Below are 15,382 nucleotides of genomic sequence, written 5' to 3'. Positions count from 1 at the left end.
TAGCGGTGAGTAGTGCAACCTCTCCTTCTCACCAAATTTGACACCCCTTGCTCACTAAGCAGCTGTCAAACTTGACACACTCACGTACGATTGTCTGTGTGTGTGTGTTTGTTTATCTTCTGCTTCACAACACAATTTTTTTCCTCCCAGGAGGAGTTGGAGCACTGCTGCTTATCGTCTTTCTTCGTGGTTAATTATCAAATTTTAATTAAAATTCTGCAAAAGTGATACGGCCAGTGGTTGCGAATTCGAGCGTTTGTGTAAGCTTACCTTCTTTTTATCGTGAATTTGTGCGTTTTTGTGTGTGTTTGCAATCATTTTAAGCACAACATTCCAGCTCCAGGTCCATCTTTTACCTCATCCAGCTGTTTATCTTACATTCCTGTACAGGACGAGAGAAGAAAGGCCGTTCGACCGTTCATTGCACTAAAAACGCCCAATGTGAAAGCATGTCCTCGTCACCATCCAGCCTGGAGGACGGCGTCCGATTGCTCGGCACGGTGGAACGATGTGACTGCTCCCGGAAGGTGGTTGCGGTCGGCACAGGGTCGGGCACGGGGACGGCCGGTTCGAGCAAGATGATCGAGATGCAGCCGGCGGAGCTGTCGGAGACGGAGGACAACTCGTACATGTACTTCCGGCAGGAGGGTCTGTTTGCCAACAGCTTCCCGAAGATGAAGGAAATCCGCCGCATGGGGAAGCTGTGCGATGTGACGCTAAAGGTTCGTGCGTTTTCCCCTACTGGAGCGGGGCATTCCATTGCTAAATTGCATTTTTTCCCCCCTCATTTGGCAGGTTGATTCACACTCCTTTTCGGCACACCGGATCGTGCTGGCCGCAACCATCCCGTACTTTTACGCCATGTTTACCCACAACATGGCGGAGAGCAGAATCAAAGAAATCACCATGAAGGAGATCGAACCAATGTAAGGGAAGCGACACCAAGGCAACGACCGTTTGATGTTAATTCCGTTGCCTTTCTTTTCAGGGCACTGGAAAGTTTGATAAACTTTGCGTACAGTGGTCTAGTCAAAATCGATACCCAAAACGTGCAGAGCCTGATGGTCGGGGCGTCCTTTCTGCAGCTGAACGAGGTGCGCGATGCCTGCGCCAAGTTTCTCAAGCGCAAGTAAGTCCCTATGCGTTCATTTTATTGGGGGAAAAATGGTCACTCAATTACATCTGCTTCCGACAGATTCCATCCGCAGAACGTGCTCGGCATTCGGCAGTTTGCCGACACGCTCGGCTGCTCGAAGCTGATCGTGTCCGCCGACCGGTACATCCACCAGCACTTCTCGAAGGTGGCCGCCGGGGATGAGTTTGTGGCGCTCAGCTACAGCGAGCTGATCGATGTGATCGGCCGCGACGAGCTGAACGTCAAGAGCGAAGAGTGCATTTTCGAGGCGTGCATGCGCTGGGTAAAGCACGAGCAGGAGACCCGCTCCGAGTATTTGCCGCTCATACTGGCCAACATACGGCTGCCGCTGCTGTCGCCCCAGTTCCTCGCGGACAGTGTGGCGACGGAGGAGCTGATCAAGACGTCCCACAAGTGTCGCGATCTGCTGGACGAAGCGCGCGACTTTCATCTGATGCCGGAGCGGCGTGCGCTCGTATCGACCACGCGCACCCGGCCGCGCTGTTTCGACTTTGTGGTGGGGCTGATCTTTGCCGTTGGTGGGCTGACGAAGAACGGGGAGTCGGTCAGCACGGTGGAGATTTACAACCCGGCCACGAAGGAGTGGAGCATGGGCGAGGCGATGACGATGCTGCGGTCGCGCGTTGGCGTTGCCGTTACGAACGGGAAGCTGTACGCGTTCGGTGGCTTTAACGGTACGGAGCGGCTGTCGACGGTGGAGATTTACGATCCGCGCAAGCACCGCTGGTCCCAGGGGACGGCAATGCGCTGCAAGCGCAGCGCGGTTGGGGTGGCCGCGCTGGAGGATTACGTGTACGTGTGCGGCGGGTACGATGGTGTGACGAGCCTCAGTACGGTTGAGCGGTACTGCCCGAAGACGGATGGGTGGAGTACGGTGGCACCGATGATGAAGTACCGGTCGGCGGGCGGTGTGGCCGCCCTGGGCGGGTACGTGTATGCGCTCGGTGGGCACGATGGGTTGTCGATCTTCGACACGGTCGAGCGGTACGACCCGTTCAGCGACACCTGGACGAAGGTGGTTTCGATGCTGAACCGTCGCTGCCGGCTCGGGGTGGCCACACTCGGCAATAAGCTGTACGCTTGCGGCGGGTACGATGGTAACTCGTTCCTGCGGTCGGTGGAGGTGTACGATCCGGTGAAGAACAGCTGGTCACTGATCGCACCGATGAACGTGAAGCGAAGCCGGGTGGCACTGGCCGCGAATATGGGCAAACTGTGGGCGATCGGTGGGTACGATGGGGAATCGAACCTGTCCACGGTGGAGGTGTACGATCCGAAGACGAACACGTGGACGTTTGTCGCGCCGATGAAGCACCATGGCGGTGGGGTCGGTTGTGGCGTCATACCGACACCGTTTCAGGATTAAAGTCCAAGGGGGAGGGCGCATCCCTTCTTCACACTTCAGCAATTGCACTGACGCTAAATCCTTGTTTCTACAAGGGGAAGGTTCCAAGCTACCTCTTCCATCTACCCGACCCGACCCGGGGTCGGGTTCATCCCTCTGCCTCCCAATCCCGGGCCCCAAGATTTCATCACGCGTGTTAAATTGAAATTAGGATCTCGTTATTCGTAAAATTGTTCATCGTAGGCAAATCCACAGTACGGGGAGGGGGTGGGAAATAGGCACAATGTCTAGCTTAACATATTAATAATAATAATAATACTGTACAATATATACAGTCTAAATACCACGCGTTTCGTTCGGTGACGTATGCGCATCACACGGAGAAAACGATCGAAGATAATCATTAATGCATCAATACATTAACTATTAACCGCAAGCAAAATAGCTCAAGCTCGTCGCCAAGATATATATATATGTTAGCCAAATGCACACACACACACACACAAGAGACCCTTCTTGTTGCAAAATACCTTCACTTTCTATTGCACTTCCATCGCTCTCTTAATTGTTAACTAATCGCAATGCTCGTTTGTTGTTTGCTGGACCAGCCCTCCGCAGATCAGGGATTACGCGATCACGGATTTAAATTGCATTATCACCCCGCTGCGTGTGTGTGTGTGTGTGTGTGTGTGTGTAAAATGTCTATCCGTGTAATTGTTCGTTTTAATTGAATGAAAAGCAAATAAATAGATTGCATCCAAGTCAATGCTGTAGTTTATTTTTGCTCCAGTTTTGGGGCTACAACTGTCTAAACAACATATCACACTACGTTTTCATTCAAATCGTCGCTAAATTTCGTTATCCTGTACTTTGATCTTTGAGCTAGAAACTAAGCTTAAAACAAACAAAAACTTACCATTTACATTTTAAAACACACAAAAAAAAGAGAACAAAAGATACAAGCAACATAATTCCGAGAAGTTTGTTTAAGTTAATTGCAAAAATGCTGCTTTTTTATTATTAGTGATATAGTAAAGTGTAGCTGCCTCTACTTTCAGAGAGAGGGGGGGGCTAGTAGTAGTTACCTGTGTGTTTATATAGCACAAGGGCACAAAACGGGGGAAACTAAACAATTAGTAAACGACGGCTACACAGTCGCGTACCAAATAAAAAAAAAAAAAACGCGTAATGCTACGCGTGTAAAGCAAAAACAAAATGAAAACATGGGACAATTTGCAACCCACAACACAACAACAGAAGCTATAATACAGAAAATAAGGAAAGAAGGGAACCCAGAAGCCAACCTTTTTGGGTCTGATCTGCCACGGTGGCAAGGACTCTCTCACACTGTGTACTGGATTGTTCCAGAGACGACACGGCGGCGCTTGTGTTATCACAATTACGATTATTTTCACTTCCAATCACTTGGGACAGGGGGGGAAAGATAAGTATAATGCTTGGTGTAGAGTAGCCGATGGAAGGAAGGAAGGAAGATGTAACGCTCTCTCTCTCCCTCGCTCTTTCTTTAACGGGGACGCACATCTATCAACTTTTCACCTTCCGCTCGATGATGATCTCATCGCCGGAGCGTATGTTGTAGCTGTACAGCACCTTGTGCGGGTACTTCATCTCCTCCAGCCCCTGCAGATCGCGGAAGTCCTGATCGACGTAGTACAGCCGCATCCGGGCGGCCGGCACATCGAACAGCCGCTCCAGCCGGGACTTCAAATCGCTTACCGTGCTTTAAAAAGAAAAGGGGAGGAAAGGGCCATTGAGTTAAAAGACAATTTCCAAAGGGTCATTTTTCAACCCTTACCGGTTCACATCCACCGTACGCTCGATCGCCTTATCCTCGAAGGTGAAGCGCACCTTTACCTTCCGCTCCGGGCGGAGGTCGATGTTGACGAGCGGATCGAGCTGTCCGTGCACCCCGATCAGCTCATAGTACCGGCGGGGCCGCTCCGCGTCCGGCTTGTCCAGGTAGTGGCGGATGAAGGACCGTTCCGCGTCCTCCCGCTCGACCGCACCGATCGTGTCGCCTCCGTTCAGAATACTGATGTTGGGCAGGCGCGCTATCAGCAGCTGGCGCCGCTCGTGCTCGGTCGTCGAGTCGGTCCGGGCCCACAGGGGCCAGTACTGGAAAAGGAACGGAACGGGAAGCGTGAGTCAAGCACGCAGCATATCGATTTGTTTGCGCTCACCTGCAGCCGAACGTTGCACAGGGACGGAAACTCTGCCAACCGGTCGATGTCTTCCCAGGAGTCGATTTTAGCATTGCTCAGGTTTAGCAGTTTCAGGTTCCTGCAAGAAAAAGGTACGGTTTATTTTTAGCTGACGACGAAGGGCACACACACACACACAACGCTTCTAACTTACTGAAAGTATTTATGACTTTCTTCCTCACTTTCGTTGCCTTGAGGGTCGGTGGGTTTGAGCGATCTGTGGAGGGATAGTAGACAAAAAGAAACAGAAATCATTAATTAGTTTGTAGGGCATTTTAGTAATGAAAGAGAAATCTTTAAAATGAGCGTTTGTGGTGTCCAAAATCTTAGACAATTTCTCGTTAAAATATTGCAACAATTTTTATTATCAAAAATGGACTTTATCGCCCATTAACAAGCGATCGAGGAAAGTGATCGTAAACGGAGGGGGAGGGCCCCGCCTAATCGTCCGCCCCTCGACACCAATTTAGTGTGTCCGTTAGGCCACCGTTCTCAATGTCAAACAGCTAAACAACCGTACCACGCCAGACAAGCGTATCGAAAGGGTGGAGGGAGTGTTACAATGAATTGCACATCCCGCGGCGCGCTTGGCGCTTTATCACGCAACACATACTCACTCTCCCCTTCAATGACCCCCTTTTTTTTGTATTGCTGTGTTTCATCCAATCCAAATGGTAGCATTTATTTATTCCGCTTCAGATGATTCATTTTCGCTAAAAAAAAAAAAGGGCAGCTTCAAGCGGGGACGATCGGAGCCAATCTGGCCAATTTTTATCACTCACGTTATGACCGGCAAATGACAAGCTAAACTGACCGTGACCGAGAGGGGGGGTGGGGGGGGGGGGTAAAATAGAGCAAACGCGAATGTGTTGCTCACGGAATGAATTATAAAGTTTAAATTTATCGCAAGCTTACATCAGGTTTGGTTTTGTTCTCGAAACATAAAAAGCTTTATTTATGAAGTTTACTTTCAACCCATTCTCCAGCAAAGGGCAATGGATGGAAGAAATGGCAATAAAAAAGAAATTTTGTTCTCACGACATCCATCAACAAACATATGGTTTGTGCTTCCGGCCTTATTATACTTAGACCCTTTTACACAAAAGCGGATAAGCCGAGCGCGCTTTGTGTGTGTGTTTTGTCACGTTGTTCTAATGGGGTGGGCTGGGCGTTAGCGTATGGCAAACACGTGGAATGGAACATTTCGCTTTGGATCCAATAGGATTTTCTATGCTCTTTGTCGTATAAGAGTTACACTGTTTTCTTTGAGTGAGATTTCAATAGTGAGTGCCTTATTGAACACTCACGAGATGTTTCTGCAACAGCACAAGCTGTCACAATTATATGACAGCTGTTGCTAAAGTATCAGCACGAGTGTTCAATAAAGCTCTCAATATTGAAAACTGTTCCAAAAAAAATAGGAAAAGAAATATTATCCATCATTTTTCACTACTCTTTTCCAATGGTCACACATTTTTACGCTGAATGTATGTATCGAATCTATCCAAAACCTTCATTGACACAAATGTTAGCGGAATCAGTTCCTGGATTGAAGAATGCAATGTATCTGGACAGACCGAGACTATCGGTCCGTTCGATGACTGAGAAAGGACAATTTTTAGACAAGAATAAAAAAGAGAGTCCAGATGCGGTGCAAAGATTCAATTCCAGCATCAGTATGAGTCCAGGAATCAGTTCCAGGATCGGTACCATGTCGAGACCTGTTTCCGCCTGTTTACACATGCCAATCGCCAGTAGCGAACCCATCGAACTCCTGTCAAAATTATATGGAGTTGAGGATACGATGGGTTCGATGGATGGGTTTTCCATCACTTGCGGTTATCCAGTAGCTCAGTTTCGAAAGGTTCGTAAGGGCTAATGTAAACACACGGATTCAGGACCGAGGCATGAGAACAGAATCATTTCCAAGACCTATTTCGATCTAGGTATAAAACCGGGATCGGTATGAGTTTAGGATCAGTTTAAGAATTGGGATCGAGTTCTCCGTGACGTTCATTTTCACTCATTTTATAGCCATGTATGATCAAAAATTAGAAAACCGTCTAGGTTTTGTACTGCCCAATCTAGTGATACAACCCTGTCCACTCATGAGCGACAAACGTTCTTCGACGAACGTGTTCCCCGATACGGTTGAATATCTGATATTGGTGCAGCATTTACTTACAAGATTTGTATGGGTTATAGGAGCAATTTCAGGGCGAATAGAAGTAAAAAAAATGGACTTAGGATCAAAGTACAGATCAAAAATGAATATTAGCGTGTGAACAAGAATAGGTTTGAGAGTCCTTTCCTTATGAAGTAAATCTTCGAGATAAGGGAGTACTTCAAAATCACGTTACGTAGCAGTGTAACTGGGCGAAGTGAACTAGTCCGAAACTAGGCGTTTTGATCGTAAACCAAACGTCGAGCAGTATATCAACCATAACCAAAAGAAATCCGAAGGACCAATGTCTGGGCCATTGATTGGGAAAGTACGGCTAGTCAGCCACATGAGGGCGTTTGCTGCCTGGTGACTCTATTCCCTTCGTATGGTCGATATAACTTTCACACATTTTATGCTTAGTTTGGTTCTTCACGAGAAAATGAACGATCATTTCTATAGAATTTGGTTCTGGTTCCACCGCAAAGCTTTGGTGAGCAATGCCACGGGTCTAGCCTTTAACTCGGATGGGATAGATCTTCCCGTTTGAAGTGTTTCTTAGTACGTTTTTACAGGTACTGTAGGAGCGCAGTTCATCATCTATTGGTTCTTCAGTTCATAGGAGATATAATTTCTCATTTCTTTCGGATCATTCCCAAGCATTTCTGGATATGATTCGGCAAGAGCTTTAACGAGCAACGCCTCTTTTGAGCGAAGCGTGGCGTCCTAGAGCATTCTTCGTCCACTCCATCAAAATACGATGGTTTTCAGTAAACGTTTGCACTATATTAATAATAATGAAGAAGCATTTGCTACAAAATCTAACATTTTTTTGAATAAACTGCCAATTTTGCCTACAAGAACAACGTTGTATCCACCATAAAGAAATGACAGATAGTGGGAACAGAAAGCCTGATGTCAAAAAGCTGCGATCTTGTTGAAACTCCCATCAAGTATTTAAACTATTTAGACAATATTACGTACAATTACGCCTTCATTGAGTTGGCGAATGGTCCCCATACAAAACAGACACTTTTTCCGTATTGCAAAACACACAAAGAAATACCGACACCTTCGTGCACTTTTCCATGGCCCCTTATCAGTCGGCCAGCTGTTTGCGCACCCTACCACGGCTGTTATCTACAAACGTAATCTTTTCCATCACACACACACGCACACGAAAAAAAAAAACAAACTAAAACGATTCCACAACTCACTGCTCTACGTACCTCAGCGGGCAGTCGGCTAGCACCAGCGCCTCGAGCTGTGGGAAGACTCGCCCAATGCGACATATTTCGCCCCACTCGGAGATGTAGTTGCCGGTCAGGTGCAGCTTCCGGACGCCACCGTGCGGATCGGTCTGTAATGGCGGCGGTTCTTCCGCGTCGGTTTGCTGCTGCTGCGGCTCCGCGGAAGACGTAGAACAGGAGCAGCTGGCGTAAGGGGTTTCCTCCTCCACCTCCTTCTGCTGCTGCTGCTCTTTCGTTTGACTAGTGGCAGACCCATCGTGGGTGTTGTTATTGCTAGATGCATCTGTTGCTGTGCCCTCGCTGCTGCCTTCAGTGCTGCCCCGCTCGCTGTTGGCGCTGTTGGACCGTTCGGTGGGGTTGACCGTGTCGATCAGCACATGCGTATACTCGTTCAGGCTAAGATGCAGCTCCTCGAGGGCGGGCAGCAGGCGCAACAGCTTCTCCACGCTGCACCATTCCAGCTTGGTGTTGTTCAGCACCAGATTGCGCAGATGGTCCATCTTCGTGACGGGGGGCTTCTGGATCGGCCCGGTCAGATGGTTGAGGCTGAGGTTCACAAACTCGACCCGCGGCATGTGTGACAGGATGACAAATACCTACCGGCAGACAAATAACAAATAATAACAATGTGGTGCAATAAATTCGTTACAATCTCACAGCCGCCAACCTACCTCATTCCAGTTGTTGAGCTTGTTCTGTGCCAGGTCGAGTTCCTTCACGATGCGACACTTTTTCTTCAAATCTTCCGGCTCGCCGGCCCGATCGATATTGCAATCGTTCAGTATAAGTAGCTGTGGTGTGCTGTGGTGGAAAGGAACGAGAAGACACGGGTAAATATTCTCACCATCATCATCATCATCATCATCAGCAACGTCATTGGCGGGGGGTAAGGTAAACAAAGAAAACATTGTACAATCCCAGAGCTTCACAGTGTGCAAAAAAAGGTTTGAGGGGGAGGAGAGTTTACACACCCACCCGAAGATAAATTTGTAGAACCAACAGTGAAGAGGGGGCAAAGTAAGGATTATGACTCGTTTGACCACCCGTTTGGAGCTCTAAAAGGAGTGTGTGTGTGGTTAATGAGAGTTTGCGAGATGATTATCATTACGATGAGCGAGCGAGAAGGTCAAGACGCAATTGGAGACGCCAGAATGACTAAAGAGTTTAGCAATGATTGTGAGTAGTGGTGCAGACAGACTTATTATTGCGTTTTTTGAAGCTCTTATTTCATGTTTGTGTTCGAACTGAAGTCATCATGGGAAGAATTTTGAAGTGTTGTGATGCTACAATGGTTTATTTCATTTCAATGAACTAGTAACTATCTGTAAGAGACTCCTATTTAGACTTCAGTTTGCGGGCGATATGGTCCGATATAATACTTAATTATTTATTTGAAGTATTTTGTGTGCTTAAGGCAAGATCATCTTAAAACAGCCCTAAGAGAGGTTGAGTGGAAGTGAATATGACCGACGAAAAATCGTGAAATGTTGAGAGCTTTATGGACCAAACTATTCACAATTGAATCCTCCAATCATGATATCATTCCAAATTAATTATACTAAACAAAAGGCAATTCGATTCCCCAAGGGAAAACATACTGTATCTTATCAAACGAATCTCTTTTTCTCTTATTACTTTTATCCGGCAATTTGAAGAACACGATCGTGGGAAGTTGGAGAGACAATGATACAGTATAGTAAAGGTGTATGAATTTGATTTAAATTCATGTAGATCAATTGAGGTCTCATGGTACAGTCGTCAACTCGTACGACTTAACAACATGCCCGTCATGGGTTCAAGCCCCAAATAGACCGTGCCGCCATACGTAGGACTGACTATCCTGCTATGGGGGGAAATCAATAAGTCACTGAAAGCCAACCCCACAAGTGTGTTGGCAGGCCTTGACCGGCATCGGTTGTTGAGCCAAAGAAGAAGATCAATTGAGGATCTATGTATGATCAATCGTTTGATACCATAATACAACAAATTTCTCAAAACCGAAATGAATTCTTCTTTATCAAAGACATTTGTCTTAAAATCGTAAGGAGGATCATCTGAAAGATCGAAGATATCGTCTTTCTGGTCTTATCTTTATCAGGAGAGATATCTCCAAGTGAGTTCTTAGTGAAGTTAGTACAGATAATGGTAATTCTCGCTCAGCAAGTAAAAACATCGTCTTGGAGGGTGAAATCTAACTCAGAACAATATCTCTATCAATTTAGTTTGAACTTCTTCAATCAATCTTGTAATAATTGACTTTTTTAACTATTTCTACAAGAAGTTACGACCTAAATCATAATAAAAATTCTACCAGACACTAACCATTTGGGGGCACTTAACGTTTCCGTCTGCATTTCCGCCTCCACCTCGTCGACCAATGAACTTCCCGATACCCGATTGAGCTTAATTAATCAACCTCTTCCCTATTAAATCGAACTAAATAAATTCTCGCACCATCGATCCACATGCTTGTTAGCCGCAACACAATGACATTGACCATTCCCCTCCCGCTCGTTATGCTGTTGTTGCATAGCTGCCTTCCTTCACCTCAACCATCCCCCACATCACACCATCTCTTACCTTTGTCTCGGGGGCAGCTTCGGAACAAAGATCGACACCAGCACTTCCTCCTCCACGTGTTCTTCCTTCTCGTCCGGCTCCATGCCGTACTTCTCCTCGAGCGCCTCCAGCAAGGTTGGCATTTTGGGGGTTGTTTTTTTTTTTTTGTTGAGGGCACTAACAGAAATTGACTCCCACACACACTCACGCACAAAGAACACTATCTTTTTTCACTATTTTAAGTTCCACAAATCGAATCACGTACTTTTGCACTTCAGCTGCCCTTTTTGTCTGGATGTAAGAGAGTGAGAACAACAGAGAAGCACGATAAAACGTGACTATCTAGCGGAAACCCACTGCTAGAGATGATTTAATTTTAAATCCAACTGTGCTAAACCTCCTTTTGAGTAAGCGTAACATCGAAGCGAATCACGACCAAAAAAAAAACCCCCCGTTGCAGCACAGCCGACGTTGGGGGGCTTTGTTTACGTTCTTCTTCTACGTCACAGCACCGACGACCACCGACTGGCACCTACACACACCGAACCCGACATTCTTCACGAACTGCGCACGGGCACACCGAGCAAAACACACACACACACACACGCCGCCTGCTGCTGCACACGCTGATCTCAATTGCTCTCGTTTATGATTTCACTTGCGCGTATCGAACCGCGCGCCAATTGCACCCGCGCCCGTGTTTGCGCCAATTTGTCCGCAAAACGTGCGGTGTGTGTGTGGTGTGTATCGCTCGCTGCACTTATTTACTATTTAAAACCATACAACATTATACAATACACCGTTGCATGGTGCAGAGGGGGGGGGGAGGGAGCAGTGAGGGAGGTTGGAAAAACAGCAGCAGAAAGGAAAAACACACACACACACACACAGACTAATGGGAAACAATAATCGTCACTTTCAACGGGTATCGTGTAACGGTGTTTAGTGTGTCTATTGGAAAGGGATGCTTTTTTGGATGGTACTGTAAGCAGCACGGAATGGAGACACACTAACACACACTCACACTCACGTGCAATGGTTTCACGACACAGGCACACGCACGCACACACAGTGAGTCTCACACGCGCGTTTTCGCGGTGGTTCCAAAGCCCCACGAATCAGCTGTTGTTCTTGGTGTTTGTACAGTAACGGCCCACACGGTTCGTAGGCCAACAAAACGCCAACTATCCCTCCCCACCCCGCACTGCCGAACGGGTTGAAAGGGAGCTCGTGGCCTTTTGAGCTGATCGTGCCACCTCTCCCTCCCTTTCCATCATCATTCCTCTCAGTCGCTCGTGTGATGAAATGTTTCGCTGTTTTCAACTTCTTGCGCGCGCGAAGGTGAATCACGTAACAAAGAAACGGCGTACGGCGCAATCATATTGTTGCAACCGACCGACCGACCGACCGACCGATCGACCCCGTCCGTCTCAGACGTTCCAAAAAAAAATTGCAACCCCTTCAGTAACATCAACCCCCCCCCCCCTCCCCTTGGCCACCATCCATGAATGCGAGAGGGAAGGTAACCTTCCCTCTGTATTTCTTGCTGTTTGGGGCACGCTTTTCGCCGTGTTTTAACCTTCTGGAAAATCGATCGCAGCATGCTTAGAATGCCCTGCGTGTCTTTGTGTGTGTGTGTGTGTCTTTCATGGGACAATCTCGTTTGCAAATGGCGATACACAGGGAGCGCTTTTCTTTCCCTCTGTGTGGTGTGGGAGGGTGGTTAGTAATACCTCCTTCTTTTCTTTTGCTTCAGCGCAAAAACAGGTTTCCTTCTGGGGCTCGTGCTGTTCGATTTTTTGCTTTCTGTTTATTACACTCGCACCACGGATATGCCTGCGTTTGTGTGTGTCACGGGGATTTCGTCACTTGCGGGGTGTATGAATTTTCCACCAATAAGGCCCGTTTCACGCACAATCCGATTTGGATTTGACGGTTAATTTTGAATGGCAGCCCTGTGTTTGTGTGTGTTACCCTCGGCGCTCGGTAAATAACGTTCGCGTGCCTGGCCAGATCGAGGACACACTAATTACACACGCACGCACGTACACTCACACTCAAATTTAATCGAAACACCAAAATTTTACAGTTTTCCGTTTGTTTGGTTTTTCTTTTCTTTTTTTTTACTGCCTGCCGAAACACGAAACTAAGACCGAAATGTTGCTCCCTTTTCACACACATTCGATTTCTGCCCTTCTAAACCCATTGCCTGTGTGTGTGTGCTCAAAAATAAACAACGAAAGGAGAGTCGTAGTAGCAGCATCTAAGCAACCCAGCCCGCCGCCGTGTTCAATGTCAACATGTTAATTTTGCGTTTTCCTTCCCAGCAACAGCCACCACCTCCTCCACCTTCTCTTCTTGCTGTTGCCTCACTCACGCGGGAGGGGACACTCGACGTGATTCTGGACTTTCTCTTTTGGCACATTAGAGACGGTGTGTGGTGGTTTGCGCTTCCGATACGGATAACTTCCGGAAGAAAGGTAATTTAATTGACACTACTCTTTATTGTTTTGTGTTCCTGCCTACCCCGAACCCTTCCTACACCAAGCCACCGTACAAGAGGAAGGTGTTGTTTGTTGTTGTTAACTCTACGCGCAAGCACGACACGACACGCGCGAGACTTTAACGCGAAATGCTCTGCGAGCGCCGCGCTACACACTGTCTGGGGGCGACTCGAGTCTGGCAGCAGCTGGTTCTCTTTCTCTCTCACTCTAGACTGGCAAGTACAAATTGCGGGAGGGGATGGAAAAAAACACAACCCCCACAACAACCCTTAGGACAGTGTCGTTCGGTGACGGTGGTTTGCTTTTATGTATAAAAAAAAAACATCAAAACGTACTAGAATGGAGGATGCAAATGGTTTCGTGAGATGCCAAGGAACGCGCGTTTTCTTGTGAACTCCGAATGCCGATGCGCAATAGATCTCCTTCCTCCCTGCTGACCAGCACGAATCGACAGTGACATAATTTGTATGTGTATGTGACTATTACCCTTTTTGTTAAAAATAGCAAAACCCTTTGCACTATTTTTAAAAATGTAAACCCACTGCACTAGACCTTGTGACCTACTTTCCGGAGCACGAGACGGGAAGGGCTATTTTTTACGCATTTCTTTTCGTGAGTTTTTTTTTTCTTTCTTTTCTCTCAAACGCACAAATCCGGATAGCCAAACCTAGAAGGAAAACTGTCCGTGTGCGCTCGTCTTGCTTTGTTTACATTTTTCTAGGTAAAGGTAAAGGTGTTTATAGAGAAGGAAAGCACCTTTTCGGGTGTACACACCTTGAATCAAAACAACACAAATTCTGACTCAGTTTGTTCGGTTTACAGCGCCCGGTTCGAAAGTTCATCGTTTGACCGTGTCGTATTTGTGGTTATGTTGTTATTATTATTACCCCCGTCTGATGCAGCCAACAAGCAGTGTGTGTTTTGCTGCCGAGAGAGAAGTTAGTTGCAGTTTAAATCCCAACCCGACGGAGTTCGTGTGTGTGTGTGTGCATCAAGCGATTGCCAAAAGGGCCAAATCACGTTCCCCAATAGAAAGCAAATCGGAAAAACGCTTTCCTGCAGAACAAACCGGCAATCCTTATTGCGGTGCTGTCGTGGTGGATCGTCTGATAAGGAGGGAGGCGGAAAGGCGACGTAGCATTCTCGGAGGCATCTTAGGCCTCGTTTCTTAATTATTCGCTATCAGCTGTTGCCGATCGCACAGCCGCCATGCAGCATACAGTGCTGGCACTTTTCGCCCTTGCTGCGTTACTCATCCCCGCGACGTACGGTGGACCGGAGGAGAACGAAGGCGTCAAGTATGCGGATCGCTGCGAGGCGTGCAAAATACTCGCCACCGAACTGCAGGCCCGGCTCAGCGAAACGGGCCGCTCGCACGACGTCATCGAGCTCGGGTAGGTCGATCAGTTTTCCGGTTTCTTCTACCCTCCACGCTTTTCGATGTTAATGGTACCCTTTGTATGGTTTTTGCTTGTTTGTTTTTGCCTACCTCGCAGCTACTCGGTGGACGATGTGAAGCCCAAGAAGCGCACCGAGTACCGGCGGAGCGAGCTGCGGCTGCTCGAAACGCTCGAAAACGTGTGCGAGCGCATCCTCGAGTACAACATACACAAGGAGCGTAAGGACAGCACACGGTTTGCCAAGGGCATGTCGCAAACGTTCCAAACGCTGCACGGGCTGGTCGACAAGGGCGTCAAGGTGGACCTGGGCATCCCGTACGAGCTGTGGGACAAACCGTCGGCCGAGATAACGCAGATGAAGACGCAGTGCGAAACGCTGATCGAGCGGTACGAGGACGTGATCGAGAAGTGGTACTTTGAGAAGCAGGAACAGAAACCGCTGATCGAGTACCTGTGCGAAGACAATGTGCTCAAGAACGGCAACCACCAGTGCCTGTACGAGCAGCTGGAGGAAAAGAAGCAGCAGGATGCCAAAGAGGAGCTGTGAGGGAAGCGGAAAGCTAAATAGCAAGCGACGGAAATTATTATAGAATATTACATTAAGCTAAATAATGGCGGCCACTGCCACGTGTTCGAATTGTGAACAAAATCTCCGAACAAAGGTGTGAATAAAGTGTAACAAAGGACGGTCGAATTAAAATCGCATTTGGGCTTTGGTTTGGGTGTCATTTTAAACACAATTATTCTTTTGTCACACAATTGTTATTTTGATTGCTTCAAAAGTG

At 47.5% G+C, this 15,382-nt stretch overlaps 3 protein-coding genes across 10 annotated transcripts; 2 read left to right on the top strand and 1 right to left on the bottom strand.

Annotated features, from left to right (window-relative positions):
- The first annotated feature begins 113 nt into the window (after positions 1-113).
- Positions 114-2,842, top strand: LOC121598399 (kelch-like protein 18). Its single transcript, XM_041925189.1, has 5 exons — positions 114-260; positions 391-722; positions 796-926; positions 989-1,129; positions 1,196-2,842. Exons 2-5 carry the CDS (start codon positions 450-452, stop codon positions 2,520-2,522), a joined length of 1,872 nt encoding a protein of 623 aa, XP_041781123.1. The 5' UTR covers positions 114-260; positions 391-449; the 3' UTR covers positions 2,523-2,842.
- A 406-nt stretch (positions 2,843-3,248) lies between these two features.
- LOC121598400 (tubulin-specific chaperone cofactor E-like protein) lies at positions 3,249-13,899 on the bottom strand. Of its 8 annotated transcripts, none has more exons than XM_041925196.1 (8): positions 13,750-13,899; positions 10,715-10,984; positions 8,806-8,935; positions 8,114-8,730; positions 4,878-4,940; positions 4,703-4,802; positions 4,318-4,637; positions 3,249-4,242 (listed from the first exon to the last, which is right to left on the bottom strand). In XM_041925196.1, the coding sequence occupies exons 2-8, from the start codon at positions 10,834-10,836 to the stop codon at positions 4,047-4,049; spliced, it is 1,548 nt and encodes a 515-aa protein (XP_041781130.1). In that variant the 5' UTR covers positions 10,837-10,984; positions 13,750-13,899; the 3' UTR covers positions 3,249-4,046. The 8 variants fall into 8 exon arrangements, with proteins under 8 accessions (XP_041781130.1, XP_041781128.1, XP_041781132.1 ...); XM_041925194.1 differs by having other exon boundaries at positions 13,762-13,899; XM_041925198.1 differs by lacking the exon at positions 13,750-13,899 and adding an exon at positions 13,684-13,705.
- On the top strand, positions 13,100-15,297 carry LOC121598401 (protein canopy homolog 4). Its single transcript, XM_041925199.1, has 3 exons — positions 13,100-13,173; positions 14,020-14,591; positions 14,694-15,297. The coding sequence occupies exons 2-3, from the start codon at positions 14,407-14,409 to the stop codon at positions 15,142-15,144; spliced, it is 636 nt and encodes a 211-aa protein (XP_041781133.1). The 5' UTR covers positions 13,100-13,173; positions 14,020-14,406; the 3' UTR covers positions 15,145-15,297.
- The last annotated feature ends 85 nt before the right edge of the window (positions 15,298-15,382 follow it).

This window comes from Anopheles merus, chromosome 3L, assembly GCF_017562075.2.
Source record: "Anopheles merus strain MAF chromosome 3L, AmerM5.1, whole genome shotgun sequence".
Classification (NCBI taxonomy): domain Eukaryota; kingdom Metazoa; phylum Arthropoda; class Insecta; order Diptera; family Culicidae; genus Anopheles; species Anopheles merus.
The sequence above is the reverse complement of the archived record's forward strand: the minus strand, read 5'-3'. Positions and strand labels throughout refer to the sequence as shown.

What these genes read in the sequence shown, in the direction of transcription:
- LOC121598399 (XM_041925189.1), top strand. Translation starts at nt 450, where the DNA reads ATGTCCTCGTCACCATCCAGCCTGGAGGACGGCGTCCGATTGCTCGGC. An exon ending in ATGAAGGAGATCGAACCAAT is followed by an intron (nt 927 to 988) that starts GTAAGGGAAGCG and finishes CTTTCTTTTCAG; the next exon opens with GGCACTGGAAAGTTTGATAA. An exon ending in GCCAAGTTTCTCAAGCGCAA is followed by an intron (nt 1,130 to 1,195) that starts GTAAGTCCCTAT and finishes TGCTTCCGACAG; the next exon opens with ATTCCATCCGCAGAACGTGC.
- LOC121598400 (XM_041925196.1), bottom strand. Translation starts at nt 10,836, where the DNA reads ATGCCAACCTTGCTGGAGGCGCTCGAGGAGAAGTACGGCATGGAGCCG. An exon ending in GAAAGTCATAAATACTTTCA is followed by an intron (nt 4,803 to 4,877) that starts GTAAGTTAGAAG and finishes TTTTTCTTGCAG; the next exon opens with GAACCTGAAACTGCTAAACC. An exon ending in CGTACGGTGGATGTGAACCG is followed by an intron (nt 4,243 to 4,317) that starts GTAAGGGTTGAA and finishes TTCTTTTTAAAG; the next exon opens with CACGGTAAGCGATTTGAAGT.
- LOC121598401 (XM_041925199.1), top strand. Translation starts at nt 14,407, where the DNA reads ATGCAGCATACAGTGCTGGCACTTTTCGCCCTTGCTGCGTTACTCATC. An exon ending in CACGACGTCATCGAGCTCGG is followed by an intron (nt 14,592 to 14,693) that starts GTAGGTCGATCA and finishes CCTACCTCGCAG; the next exon opens with CTACTCGGTGGACGATGTGA.